We start from the raw sequence: 14,088 nt of genomic DNA, 5'->3' as shown, positions 1-14,088 counted from the left end.
AATTAGTGACCACAGTGCCTGTGGTCTCTGCCCTCATTACTAAGTGCAAACACAACCTCCACTATTATGGCATTAAGAGGGGTGTCTTAGTTAGGGTTACTATTGGTGCAACAAAACACCACAGCCAAAGCAACTTGGGGAGGAAAGGGTTTATTTGGCTTACACTTCCACATCACTGTTCATCATAGAAGGAAGTCAGAGCAGGAACTCAAACAGGTCATGAATTTGGAGGCCTCTGGAGCAGATGCTGCTGACTTGTTTGCTCTTCATAGCTTGCTCAACCTGCTTTCTTATAGAGCCCAGCCCAAAGGTGGCACCACCCTCCATGGGCTGGGCCCACCCCATCAATCACTAATTAAAAAAATACCCTCCAGCAGCATCCTCTGTGGGTATCTTCTCAGTTGAGATTTCCACCTTTTAGGTAACTCCTAGCTTGTGTTAGGTTGACATGAAACCAGCACAGAGGAGTCTGTGAGAGGTGAGCCCCACAAGGGAAGAATCCTCAGGAATGGAACTGGTACCATGCTTACGATTAGCTGATGCACGTTCTGCCCAGGCTCATGTGCTAGAGAGGCTTTATCCCATCTCGGGGGTGGCGAGAAGTGACGATTCTCTCCAAGGTGGGGTCTGGTGGCATCAATTAGTCCTGGAGTCACTGTTCTTCACAGGGATTAGCGCAGTTCCAATACACGCTGGGGTCAGGTTGTTAAACAGCAGGGAGAACCCGTGCGTTTCTCCCTTCCTGAACCATTTCCCTGTCTGATATCTGCTATGCTGTGAGGCAGTCCAGTGACCCAGAAAGCGAGGGCATCCAAATCTTAAGAGTTTTCTGCCTTAAAACAGTTTAAAAATATTTTTTTTTAAAAAAATGATTGTTTGGTCTTTTAACATCTATTTGAATGTGTGTGTGTGTGTGTGTGTGTGTGTGTGTGTGTGTGTGTGTGTGCATGCCCACAGAACCATGGAGCACGTGTGAAGGTCAGAGGGCAACCTGGGAAGTCAGTTGTCTCCTTCTACCATGTGGATCTTGGGGATCAGATGTGAGGCTTGCTGACATGCATCCTTAGTTGCTGAGCTGTTTTGTTAGCTCGGAAACTCTCTTTGTCTATGTTATAGATCTGTTGTTGTTACAAGAGAAGTTGGGCTCATATGAATTGTGCCTGTGGGAGCTTGTCTGCTGGTTTGTGGTGGGAGGAGAACGTTGGTGCACCATCACCAGAACTTGCAGCTTCCAGAACACATTGCAGAAAGACAAAACAAAACAAAAATCTGTTGTGTTGGAGCCACCCCATTGTGATAACTGGGTGATGGACCTAGAATTAACTCTGGTGGGCTTTAGTTTCTGATTTTTAAGTTCGTCCCTCTCTATTAGAATATAGGAGGATATAGAGGTGTGAAAAACAGATTCCATTAGCAAGGTTAGTGAGGGTCTCCCCAGGGACAGCGCTAATAGTCGAGGACCCGAGGAGAGGAGAGGAGGTGGGTAGAAGGGAGAGAGGAAGGGAGGTACTGTGTCTACTGTAGCCTGGAGGAAGATATTGTCTTTTGGGACTCACCTATCCATAGTCTCTTGTATGTTTATTGTGTGTAACAGAAGTGACTCATGTCAGGCTTAGCAAGGAACATACATCCTGTAGGGGAAATGTCATAATGGTCGAGTGTATGATCCTAATGACTATGTAAAAGTGTAGATCCCATGTCTCTTTTTAAGGTGTTTGGAAAGTTCAGAATAAGCCCCACTCCCTGCACTCAGGACCAACTACAATGCAATTCAGGGTGCTACAACTCTGTATGTCTATCCTCAATAGTTTTTAACTCCCGCATCTTTTCAGGGAGAGTCTTGGTCCAGAACTGCAGCCTTCTGGCCTTCAGGGCTCGGCCCACAGCAGGCTTGGTGTCCAGCTGCAGATACTGCTCATCACGGTCAAATGCAGGCCAGTAGGGTAGACCCTCACTGTTGGGGTTCCTGTGGATACATCTCCCAACAGGGAGAACAAAGGTTACTTTAGGCCCCACTGAACTCGGATCATATGGACTAAACAGTTAAGGAATTATGGGAACTTAGAGGCAGATGTATTGATGTAGGCAAACATAAAGATCTTATTCTATTGTCTTGTTCCCACAAGGCAAGCCCTATAGGTTAAGGAAGGGGAGTGCTCTCACCCGTGCCGTGCAAAGTTGGCCCAGTACTTCATCATCCTCCTGCTCAGCAGCTTCTCCTCCTCAGTGAGGTCAACTGCAGAGAGGAAGAAATTAAGGGTCCAGACTCTGGCTTCTCATGCAACTGTTCACTCCACCATCCCAGCAGCCTAGGCATGGCCCCTTCCCTTCACTTCTCCTCCCTTCCCCTCCCTTCCCTTCTCCTCTCCTTCCCTTCCCTTTCTTCTCCTCTTTATCCTTCTCTTCCCTCCCCTTCTCTTCTTTCCCCTTTCCCTTCCCTCCCTTTCCCGTTCATTCTCTTTTATCCCCCTCCCTTCCCTTCCTTCCCCTCTCCACCCTTCCCTTCCCTACCTTTCTACTCCCTCCCTTTCCCCTTCATTCTCTTTTATCCCCCTCCCTTCCCTTCCTTCCCCTCTCCACCCTTCCCTCCCCCACCTTTCTACTCCCTTCCTTTCCCCCCCCCCCACTACCTAGAATCCACTCCCTGCACCTGCACATTCGGTCTCACTCATCCCTGCCTCCAATTTCTACTCCCTCTGGCTCATTCATGCCCCAGAATGTCTTCCTTCCTTCTGACAAAAGGAAGTTATCTAAGGAGCAACCATGCCTTTAGAATACCCTTCTCATACTGGAGGTCACAGTGCTTGTCTCTAATGTCAGCACTCAGAAGACTGAGACAGGAGAACTCTGATTCATAACGGATTACACAGGGCAAACTTGTCTCAAAAAGTCAAAACAAGCAAATAAGAACTGTAAAATCACCACGCCTGATTCCCTGGCCCTCACAGGAAGGGCTAGCTGGAGGAAACAGTCAAGAGTGGGAAGGGCCTGAGTTTCTAATCTCACATCAGCCTTTTGTGATACACCATGATATACAAACCATAATAATGTCTTTACTCTCTGAACCTCAGTTTTCCCATCAGAACATGTCTGAGGGGCTTAGATCCTGGGGAATAAGGATCACTAACCTTGGGTGCCTCCCCAAAATGATCTGAAGATAAAGAGAATCTCATCACCATGGTCAGCCTTCACATGGGGTGGCTTGGAGTTCTTGAAGAAGTTGGGTCGATGTTGGAACTCATAGAAGTAGACAGGGGCGTGAGAACCTGGAGGCAAGGACAGGCTGCAGAAGAAGACTCTCGCCTGGGGATGCCCTTCCTCAACTCCGATGATAAGACAGCTAGCTGCATCTGGGGCCAAAGCTGGATAGAGTCTGAGTAGTGGAATGTGAAACTCCAGGCTGGACATGGGTCAAGGAAGGGGCTTGGTTAAATCACGATCTTGGAAATCTTGGCTATATGGTCTTATGATGTCATTGCCACCTGCTTTCTATATCAGTAAAGTCTGGAAGCCTTCCATATCTTAGACAAGTCCCTAGAATTTACTTAGACAGGGACACTAAGTGCCTGCTCTTGGAGGCCCAATATAGAGACATGGGTAGGGGTATAGACACCCTAGAGCTCAACTGGGCACCACAGAGATGAGCTATCCCCAGGCATCAGGTCTCAGTTCCAGATAAACTCACATTGGAAATGTGCCACTTGCAGTGCAGGGACCACAAAGGTGAAGTCTTCCATCATCTCCTTGAACTGCACTTGGAGAAACTGAGGGTCCTCATTGTCCCCCATGTATTCCTCCAGCAGCAGGTCACTAAATTCAGGAGGCCACATCTGGCCCAGGGGTGGGGGGGATGAGAGAGAGAGAGAGAGAGAAAGAGAGAGAGAGAGAGAGATATATGTTAGACGGGGCCTGGGGACAGTGAGGACACAGCCTCAGGATAAAGAGTAGAGCCTGGCACAGAATAAGTTAAATCAATAGAGGGCCGGGTTCTGGGGACACTCAATGCACAAGCATTACAGTTCAGCCTTTGTTCCTGCAGTTCAGTGCGAGATACCCTGAAGCTGCCCTCTGCATACAGTACCCCGGAAGCCTCACCATCTGGGCTAGCCTCCTCTGTAGGATAGCTTGTATCATCTGTCTGTCCATTTCCTTCTTGGAGTCAGTGGTGCTCATGCTCTGAGTGGGAAGAGGACAGTCTGTGTTGTGGCCAAGATCACATGGAAGGAGAGGATAGGCTTCCTGGAGACCAAAGGCCTCACTTGGACCCGGGGCCTCACCGAGGGGATGATCCAGCCATACTCATCATTGTTGACACCAATAATGCTGGGGACAGGGTGGAAGTCAGCTGAGGCCAGCAGCTCCTTGGGATGTCTGGGTAGGAAGATACCATCCACTATGCCAGGGATGATCTTGAAGGCCTGAAGGGACATTGATTGTTAGGGAAGAAGGTCAGGTCCTTGACAATTCTGACGTCAGGCCAAGTTTCCCACTCTCGACTGTCTCATCCGAGGATTGTCATACCCACCCTATGAGATCCTACAGCTGGTTTACCATGTCCTGGTCTTCAGCTCTCTACCTGGGCTCTGGGTTGTGAAGGTTGGAATGAAATCAGTGTCCAGGGGAGTTGAAGGCTACCTAGAGCAGGCTACCTTAGACTCTATTGCCCCTCTATTGTACCACCCAGTCTTACCTTGTTAATACCCATAATCTCTTCCTCGCTCTTGCCTCGTAGGCAGTTCACCAGGGCCTTGGAGTCCACCGGCTCACATCTAGACAAGTTGGCCACTGTCTATAAAAGCATCAGGTGGGGGATGACTCACCCTTCCAGCCAGGAAAGGGTTTGTTCTAAGGCCCCCACTTGGGTTCAGATATTTCTCAAATCTCATAAGGTACATAGGCAGGTAGATTATGACTGGTGTGATATTGTTTCTGTTTCCTTCAATCAAGCCTGATGACATACTTTTGTTTATAATGTTTCAAATCCTTCACACAGCTTTATGGGCTACAAAGACAGTATAAAGCAGAGAGGGGGTAGATTCTAACCTTTAGTCCTTTGGAAATTCTTGTACAGGAGGCAGTTGCCTGGTTACCTCCACAGTCCTTGTACACACTGGTCAGATGGAGAACCAGAGTTTCTAAGGATGAGAGCTGAGGTGGCAGCTTAGGGTTGGGGTGGTAGGGAACACTCACTCTATAGACTAGGTCAGAAGATTTTGAGATGAGGCTCGACATCAGGGCCACCCCACTCTCCATGATGGCACCGTGGAAGAGTCCTTGGGACATAGGGGACACAACATGTGAAGACACACTTGTGCCACCTGCTGACTCGCCAAAAATAGTGACACGGTCAGGGTTGCCCCCAAAGTGGGCGATGTTCTGTTGGACCCAGCGTAGGGCAGCCACTTGGTCCAGGTATCCCCAGTTGCCGCTGGCGTGCTGGTCTCCAGTGCTGAGAAGTGGAAGGGACAGGAATCACAGGGCTGCCCTTATTCTACCCCACAGCCAAGCATAGCTGTAGACTTACCTGAAGAAGCCCAGGACACCTAGCCGGTACTGGATAGTGACCACCACCACATTCTCCATGGCAGCCAGCATAGACCCATCATACAATGAAGCCATGCCTATAACCAGAGACCCTCCATGGATCCATACCATCACCTGAAGAAATCAAGACAAGTGTCATGTGTGTCCCACATAGCCCATCTGGGCTTCCCTTCAGAGTCAGTACAACTTAGGCAACTGTCTGCACAGACAAATGCTATGAATGAGGTGTTCTGCTGCAGTCACGGACACAACATAAGTGTTCTCTGTTTGGAGTCCTCTCAAGTGTCAAAGCCTGACTTTACTATCCTCAGAAACATTTGAGGGGAAAATAATAGGGATATTTTCTTCATTATGTCACATGAAAATTAATAAAAAAAGTTACTAAGTCTCATCGATTAAATGAACAATAATGGCTAGGTCTTTGGTGACTTCAAAGGGCAGCCATTGTGCACCTGATGGATCTTCTAGACACCATTTGGTATGTATGTTGGATTTCAGAAAGAGACTTCTCCTTAAGGTTCATGGCATCTGATCTTTTAGTATTTCTCTAGAAGAAATGCTTTCTTACCCCTGAATGAGCATGGCTTGACACTCACAGGCAGGTTGGAACCCTCGTGGGCATGTTCTGGTGTATAGATGTTGAGATACAGGCAGTCCTCGGACATAGGGATGGGAGGCAAGGTCAGCTTCAACAGCTTAAAAGCCTGCATATTCATTGCAGTGATGTCCTGTAGACACCTGGGGATCAACCATGCAGACAGTCAACTCAGGGACATAGGGTGCCCAGCAACAGATGCTCAGGCTAAATATGCTTTCAATTATGCACAGACACTTCCCTTCCACGATCCTCCTCTAAGTTCCTGACCATCAAGGCACAGACTGTGCAGAAGCTGAGATGGAGCCCAGATTTCCAGTAAAGCCTCAGGGTTATTGAGGAGCTTAGATCCTATACCTCCTGAAGATAGGGAATGATGATCTTTAGGAATCCTTTTGACAACCTTAGACTGCAGATGTTGACAATAACCATGTTTTCTTTTAGCTAACCAGTTCTGCAAGAGGACAGCTATGTCACACTGGAGTTCATGAATGAGTGAAGTCTAGTTTCCCACAGGGTACTGAGAACCTCTCTAATTCCAAGTCCAGATTCTTGGGGTCCTCATTTCTTTCATAATCTCTGGTTAGAAGCACATTGTGTGACATCTTGAATGTCAACTTGATGAGATTTAGAATCACTGTGGAAACCAACCTCTAGACTTGTTTGTGAGTGGGTTTTGAGGTTAGGTTACTTGAGATAGGAAGATGTAGCTTAGAAGCAGAAAGTACTGTTCCATTGGCTGGGGCCCTGAACTAAGCAGGAAAAGATAGTAAGTTGAGTATCAGCATTTCTCTCTCTCTCTCTCCCTTTCTGCTTCCTGGTGGGTCAGGCCAGAATGTGACAAACCACCCCAAGTACCTACTTCCACGACTTCCCCACCATGATGGGAATTACCATTGAATTATATACCAAAACAAACTCTTCCTCATTAAATTGCTTCTGCCATGAATTTTGTCTCAGCAATGAGAAAAGTACCTGATATACATAAATACTTATTTCTTGTCCAATGACATCTAGCCCCATAGAGCACAGTGGTAATGGAATATGAAGTTTTCATGGAGTTGTTCTCTTCAAGGGTCTAGTTTCTGATGCTGCTAGTTGAGGATCTTACAGGTTCTGGGAGTCAACTGAAACCTCTTCTAGAGACCCTCTTTTGATGTTAGAGAACACTAGAAAGAGCTTGATTCATGCCAAATCCTGAACAAAGAGGTTAGCAGAATTTTTCTACTCTCTTAATATTATAATTTTTTAAAAAATGAAACTACTCTCAGGAGTCCCCCTGTACCGTGGAAAAGTGCTGTGAAGTTGAGATGAGGAACCATGGAAGTTTGGCTCAGAGTTTACCACACTCATTCACCCCAGGGACTCAGAAGAACTTACATGGCTGGATGTGAGGTCCCATCTCTCACACCACTCCACGGTTCAGGTGGCTCAGGCGGTACAAAGCGCAGTGGTCCTACAGGTGGCTTGGCAAAGGGAATTCCCAGGAAAGAGTGGACACCCACATCAAGGTCCTTCATATGGATGAGGCTGCCCAATATCTTGCCTGTGTGTGTGGTCCTGATGGGACTGTTTGAGTGTTGGCCTGTGGATAAAGAGGTGACATCAGGGTTGGGTCTGTGTAATTAGCTGCCACCACAGTAAGGTTTTCCCACCAACTTTCTTGTTACCCTCAGCCCAGCCTTTCCCAAAGAGCAAGGTCGGCAAATGTTAGTTTCACACAGGGACCTCACCTTATCCCTGGTCATGACTTTATTGATTTGAATTTGAAACATGAAAGAGGGGCTCTGGAATACTGAGTGCTCAGATTTGGGGATACATCGGGAGAATTCTGCATACTGAAAAACCGCTGAAGTGAACTTTGAAATGGAGAGGATAGTTATGGTATTTTAACTACATCTCAGAAGCTGTGATACAATAACAACAAAAAGCCTAAAGAAAATCACAAGCACACATACAAGACAAAATATTTGAAAAGAGAATTGATTACTGTGAGAATCAGCTGTTGGCAAAACATCTAAATCTATGTATGTATGTATGTATGTATGTATGTATGTATGTATCTACCTACCTACCTACCTACCTATCTACTATCTGTCATCTATATCTATCTATCTATCTATCTATCTATCTATCTATCTATCTATCTATCTATCTATCTATCTATCTATCTATCTATTTATCTATCTATCTATCTATCTATCTATTTATCTACCTACCTACCTACCTATCTACTATCTGTCATCTATATCTATCTATCTATCTATCTATCTATCTATCTATCTATCTATCTATCTATCTATCTACCTACCTACCTACCTACCTACCTATCCATCCATCCATCCATCCATCTATATATCTATCAATCAATCATCTATCTATCTATCCATCTATCAACCATCTATGTTGTCTGTCAGTTTTCCTTCTCCTTCTCTGTCTTTGCAGAGAATATTACCAAATGTGAGAACTGAAGTTTGCATCCAACAATGGCACAAAGAGCAGAATGGATGCAGTCCAAGCACCTCTAGGCTGTGCAGGATCTGAAATTGATTTTGGGGCCCTGTTGCTGCATTAAATATTTCTTCTGGTTCTAGGGAATCTCATTTCTTCATGCCGTGCAGGCCTCAGGCAGCCCAGCCCCCTCTGTGCTTCATGGCAGGAGGGTGTATCCAGTGAGGGAGCCTCCCTTGCTGTTGCCTTCTAATTCTCTCACTTCTCTTGCATCTTCTGCCCTGTTTCCTGCTTCATCTGTATAGATCTGGCTGGTCTAAGTCAAGCTTTACTGGAAAAACAAGAACCCAGAGAGCTATTCCTAGACTACCCACCATGATACCACATGGACCAACCAGTTTCCAGTCACCTGCTACAGGAAAGGTCAGAGAGGGCAAGCTATTACTGTCTCTCTGTGTGGTCTGGAGTTTGCCAGATGTGGCAGTGCTGAGGCGGCAGATCTGTAGACAGGTAGGAGAGTGGGTGGTGATTGGTTCATGGCTGCCCAGGAAAAGGCGTTATCCTGGTCTTTTGCAGTTGATTTAATCTCACAGGAGTGGGCTACTTTCTTTGAGGTTGGCAGCAGCTGTAACCACAGAGAAAGCGTGTCCCCTCTCCACTCTCTTGTTTGATCCATGTCCACATTGTTCATCTATAAAGTGTTATTTCCATGTTTTGACAGAACTCCAAGAACACCGCTCATCATAAATTTCTTGATAGCCTTTGTTGCTATGAATGAAAGAAGCGATGTTTTTTTTATACATTATCCAGTGTTGGCTATTTTGACACAGCATTACAAAGCAAACTCAGAAAACTGGTACCAAGCGTGAGGTTGCTTCATAATAATCCCTGAAGATGTATGAAATGGGATTGGAAGACAATAGTGGACAAAGACTGGAAGGGTTTGGAGGGACAACCTGTAAGAGTCCTGTAAAGAGTCGCTGTAAGGAGGACATTGTGAGCTGTTACGGTGAGGGCTCTGATGACAAGACACTAGGGAGGATCTTAGACTTCATAGATGGTTTACACGGTTGTGTTCAGAATGCCAATAGCAGTGCTAACTGTAAAGACATATTAAGAAAGTTACATATAATAAAGGACCACCAGTCCAGGGGAGGCGTAATGAGCCGGACTCTCCCACATTAATTATTAATCAAGAAAATGCTCCAACAGACTTGCCCACAGGGTTTCTTAGTTTAGATTCCTTCCTCCCAGATACCCCCAGGATTGCGGCAGGCTGACAAAAACCAACTGCCACAAAGTATGCTTACTCCGCGTCTGTTTCAACATTAATTTTTAAACTGTCAAACTTGTTTTTTAAAAAAGACTCCCAGCTAGAAGGAATTTTCTTTGATTTTCAGATGGGACTTAGGACTCTGGAATCAAGTCCAAAGGATTGAAGGGACTGATAGTATGTTATGGTCTTATTTTGTACTTTGAGAAGGACATGGACCTGGGGGTTGGGACAGAATGCTGAGATGTGGGTCTGTTCTGTCTCTCAAGGGTTCATAGACTGGATGCTTACCATAGGGTGCTGCTGTTGAGGTAGCAGGGCCTTTAAGAAATAGTGTCTAGTGGGAGGTGCCTGAGTCATGGTGTCATCATACAGGGATTACTGCTGGAGTTTTAAAGCAGGTTAGGTCTTGCAGTGAGAGAGAGAAAGAGGAGAGAGGGGAGAGGTGGGGAGAGAGGGTAGAGAGAGGAGAGAGAGGAGAGAGGGGGAGAGAGAGAGAGAGAGGAGAGAGAGGAGAGAGGAGAGAGAGAGGAAGAGAGGGAGAGGGAGAGAGAGAGGGAGAGAGAGAGAGAGAGAGAGAGGAGAGAGAGAGAGAGAGAGAGAGAGAGAGAGAGGGAGAGGGAAGGAGGGAGGGAGGGAGGGAGGGAGGGAGAGAGAGAGGGAGAGAGAGAGAGAGAGAGAGAGAGAGAGAGAGAGAGAGAGAGAGAGAGAGAGCAGACAAGAATGACTCCAGCCGTTCCCGGGTGCATTGTTTCTTTCACCGTGCGTGCTCTCTTCCACACGCCCCTATTGTGAAATGCCATCTGCATGTTGTGACATAGAAGACCTCCACATAGCTTCACTGGAGTGAGTCACCTTTCATGGATTTTCAAACCCTGACCTGCAATCTAAACAAACTGCCTCCTTGACCATTATGAGGCTTCAGGTATTTTGGCACAGCTATCCAACTTGCTGAGATTTCTATGTGAAAAGGCACATGGCCCTTCCCTGTAACATGCTGACCACACAGGGTTTCTTGTGGAATGAGATTTAAATCCATTTACCAGCCACTGGGGTCTCATGCTGTGCTTGTTACATCAATAGATAAGAATATGCAACAATATCCATGGCCTTAGACTTGTCGCATTAACTAATTATTTTTAGAATGAAGCATTGTGTGGTATTAGGGAAATCTAACTTGCAGTACTGTGAGGTGATCTCTGGGTTAGGCAATGTTAAATTGTGGTGACAGAAACGAGAGGATCTGTACTTATTCAGGTTGTAATAAGGACCAGATTCTTAGATAAACTTCTGAGCCTTGTGTGCAAGTCCCAGAGACCTTGTTATCCTCTGCAGAAGAACCAGGAACAGATGAGACAGAAAAGGGCAGGATCCACATTTGTGTTCTCCTAAGACTCTCTAATAATGCTTTCTGATATGGGCTCAAGCCAAGGACCATTTAAAAGCGGAGCCATTAGAGAGGCTGAGCATATCTCTTGCCTGGAGGTGACTTCTGAGAACTGTATCAAATCATATGAGGGAAAAGGTCACTGGAGGTAAGGCGTGAAGGATAGACAAATGGCCTTCCTCCTGGGCAAAGTGGGAATGGGTGACAAGAACTAAGGCCTTCAGGAGCAGCCCTTGAGGGGAGAGGATAGGAATTGAAGGACATGCTCAGAATTTCTGCCCACTTAACTCCAAATAAAGTGGAAACTGGGAGGCACCCTTATAAGCTGAGTCACACCACTGCCTCAGTCAGGCCAGACATTTGATGCAAAAGGCATCCGGTAACCTCTCAGCTCCAATTTTAGCTGCAGAACTGGGTTCCTTTATTCCCCAAGAGTAAGTATTCTTACTCAAGTACCTCTTAGAAAGCCATGTTAATGCTCTGGCCAGGGAAATGATACATCAGAGTCAAATGGCCATGAGGGGGTATTATCATGTTGTTTAGTACCTGTGTATAGCTTTAGCTACAGGGAATGTCCTGACTCCCCATCTCAAGACTGCTGTCTGGTCTTGTTTATCTGCCATTCCTCAAAACCCTAAGGTAGGCATCCTTAGGTAGCCACATGCTCTTAGCTTCAGGTGGCCCACCTTGACACTTGTGGGGCATCATACAAGTGAGCAATGAACTCCACCATTTTAGCCCTTTCGTGCCCATTTCCTCCCTTACTCTCCCTTAGTCTCAGACATGATTCTTTGTCACTCCCACGAGAGCCTCACCCTGGACCTGGAGGAGAAGCAGGAGCCCACAGGCCGCGGTGGTTAGCTGAGCATGAATTCGTTCCAGTCCCATGGTTGCTACACAGGCGTGTGTCTGAACTTCTGTAGAGCAGGTCAGGCTTTACCAGAAGACACTTGAGGACTAGTGATGGAGTTTGGACCCTGCAGAGTGTGGGCAGGGCTCTGGGTGGGGCTTGCCAGGGTGGATACTGCAGGAGACTGACTCTGAGCAAACTGAGCTTGTGAAAGCCAAAATCAGAAGACAGGGACTACGGACACCTCCACACTTCCTGTGTTTCTTTTGGCTTCCTCTGAAGGTGCTATGTGGCATGGGCAGCCCCTTAAATACAGGGACCTGCACCTGAAACCTGCAGCCACTAAGTGTATGAGAGTCACAGGCCCAAAGAAGGTGTCAGAGAAGACAGAGCAGAAAGCTAAAACTGGAGAAGACTGAGGGCTTCTCTGAAGTCACACCCTCAGTGACCCACATTAGAGAATGATCACACCTATGTGGGTTAAAGGGCACTGGGAGAGCAAATACATGAAGCTACAACTGTTCCCGGAATCCTGAAAATTCCTTAGTCTCTGGAATCCTGATTTACCTGTTTCCCTGCCCTGGTAATCCCTGTAGTCATGGTGTGAAAATCTGCATGGATTCTTCTTTGGTCTCAGGGAGATTTTTGTTTGTATGCATGTACACACACACATGCATAGACATGCATAGATGTACACACACACAAAGAGAGACAGAGAGACAGAAAGAGACACACAGAGAGAGACACATACACACATACACACACACACACACACAGAGAGAGAGAGAGAGAGAGAGAGAGAGAGAGAGAGAGAGAGAGAGAGAGAGAGAGAGAGAGAGGGAGAGAGAGAGAATTAAAAAAAGGAGTCCAGGGAGAGCAGAAATGTTGACTAATAAAAATAGTCCCAGAACTTGGGAAGTCGAGGCAGGTGGATCCCGAGTTTGGTTACATTATGGTTATACAGGAAGACAAAATTCAAACAAGCAAAATCATAGTAAGGACGATAACAGTAAAAGCAACACTAATACAAATAAAATGGAAGTCCAGGTGAACATCTGAGACCAGGTATCGGTGCAGTTAGGCCCTACCTTCTAAGGGATCCTGCCTTCAAAATATTCTCCCAGCTATTCGCCAAACACTCAAAAGAAACTTCTTCTAAGTGTTACCGTTTTATTTTCAGACTGTTTAATCACAGGGAAAAATTAAATTCAAGGTCCTAGGCCCTAGGGGACCTGGGAACTTCCCAGTAGCTGAACAGCTTCCGTTGTAAACAGTTGTCTGAGTCCAGCCATCTTAATGCAACTTCTCTGTCTTGCTGGCAGGGTTAAACAAGTTCATGTTCCCAGGCTGAGGAATGACTCAGGTTTTTGTTCCCTTATCACTCTGAGCTCTGGACCTAAGACCTAGGAGAATGAATTGAGGATCTTGAAGCCAAGTGCCCTAGATGGGACCCAGTCTCTAACCAGTTGAACCCATAATGTCAAGATACAATTGGATAACGCTGCAGCCCCCCCTTGCTTTGTGTTCCCATCCTGTGAAAATGTTGCACAATCTCCCTTCGAGGACACAGTTCAGATCCCGTACTGGCCGCCTGCCTCCCTGAGCGCTCAGAAAATAAAGCTTCCATTTTAAGCTCCTCCATCTGTAAAGTGAGTTTTCTCTGCTTCCACCTGGAACCCAACAACATAAGCCTGTATGAATTTTAAATTCAAACCATAGCAACTACTGAAAGTCTAAAGAGTGCTTCGAGATTGCTGTTGGAGAAGTGTCCTATGAATTCAGAGAATTGAAAGCCACACAACAGTGGGTTTACAGCAGTAAGACCCAGTGATCCCCTTCGATGCAATGGAGTCTTGTCAAAACATGCTGGAGGCTTGGTCTTGGTACCAAGGTGCTGAACGATCAGGCACACAAACTCCTGACACCAGAGGCCAATGCTGGTTCCTGCCTCACAAATGAAACCCACAGGTCCCGAGTGAGAGCGAGAG

At 46.4% G+C, this 14,088-nt stretch overlaps 1 protein-coding gene across 1 annotated transcript; it reads right to left on the bottom strand.

Annotated features, from left to right (window-relative positions):
- Positions 1 to 1,779: 1,779 nt before the first annotated feature.
- CES2 (carboxylesterase 2) lies at positions 1,780 to 12,138 on the bottom strand (the record flags this gene model as incomplete). The annotated part of the gene is made up of 12 exons (XM_080937421.1): positions 1,780 to 1,966; positions 2,164 to 2,236; positions 3,129 to 3,266; positions 3,686 to 3,830; positions 4,096 to 4,176; positions 4,278 to 4,418; positions 4,691 to 4,789; positions 5,191 to 5,449; positions 5,525 to 5,658; positions 6,141 to 6,282; positions 7,520 to 7,724; positions 12,066 to 12,138. 12 exons carry the CDS (start codon positions 12,136 to 12,138, stop codon positions 1,780 to 1,782), a joined length of 1,677 nt encoding a protein of 558 aa, XP_080793547.1.
- Positions 12,139 to 14,088: the final 1,950 nt, after the last annotated feature.

Source organism: Micromys minutus, assembly GCF_963924665.1.
Source record: "Micromys minutus genome assembly, chromosome: 24".
Lineage (NCBI taxonomy): Eukaryota > Metazoa > Chordata > Mammalia > Rodentia > Muridae > Micromys > Micromys minutus.
The sequence above is the reverse complement of the archived record's forward strand: the minus strand, read 5'-3'. Positions and strand labels throughout refer to the sequence as shown.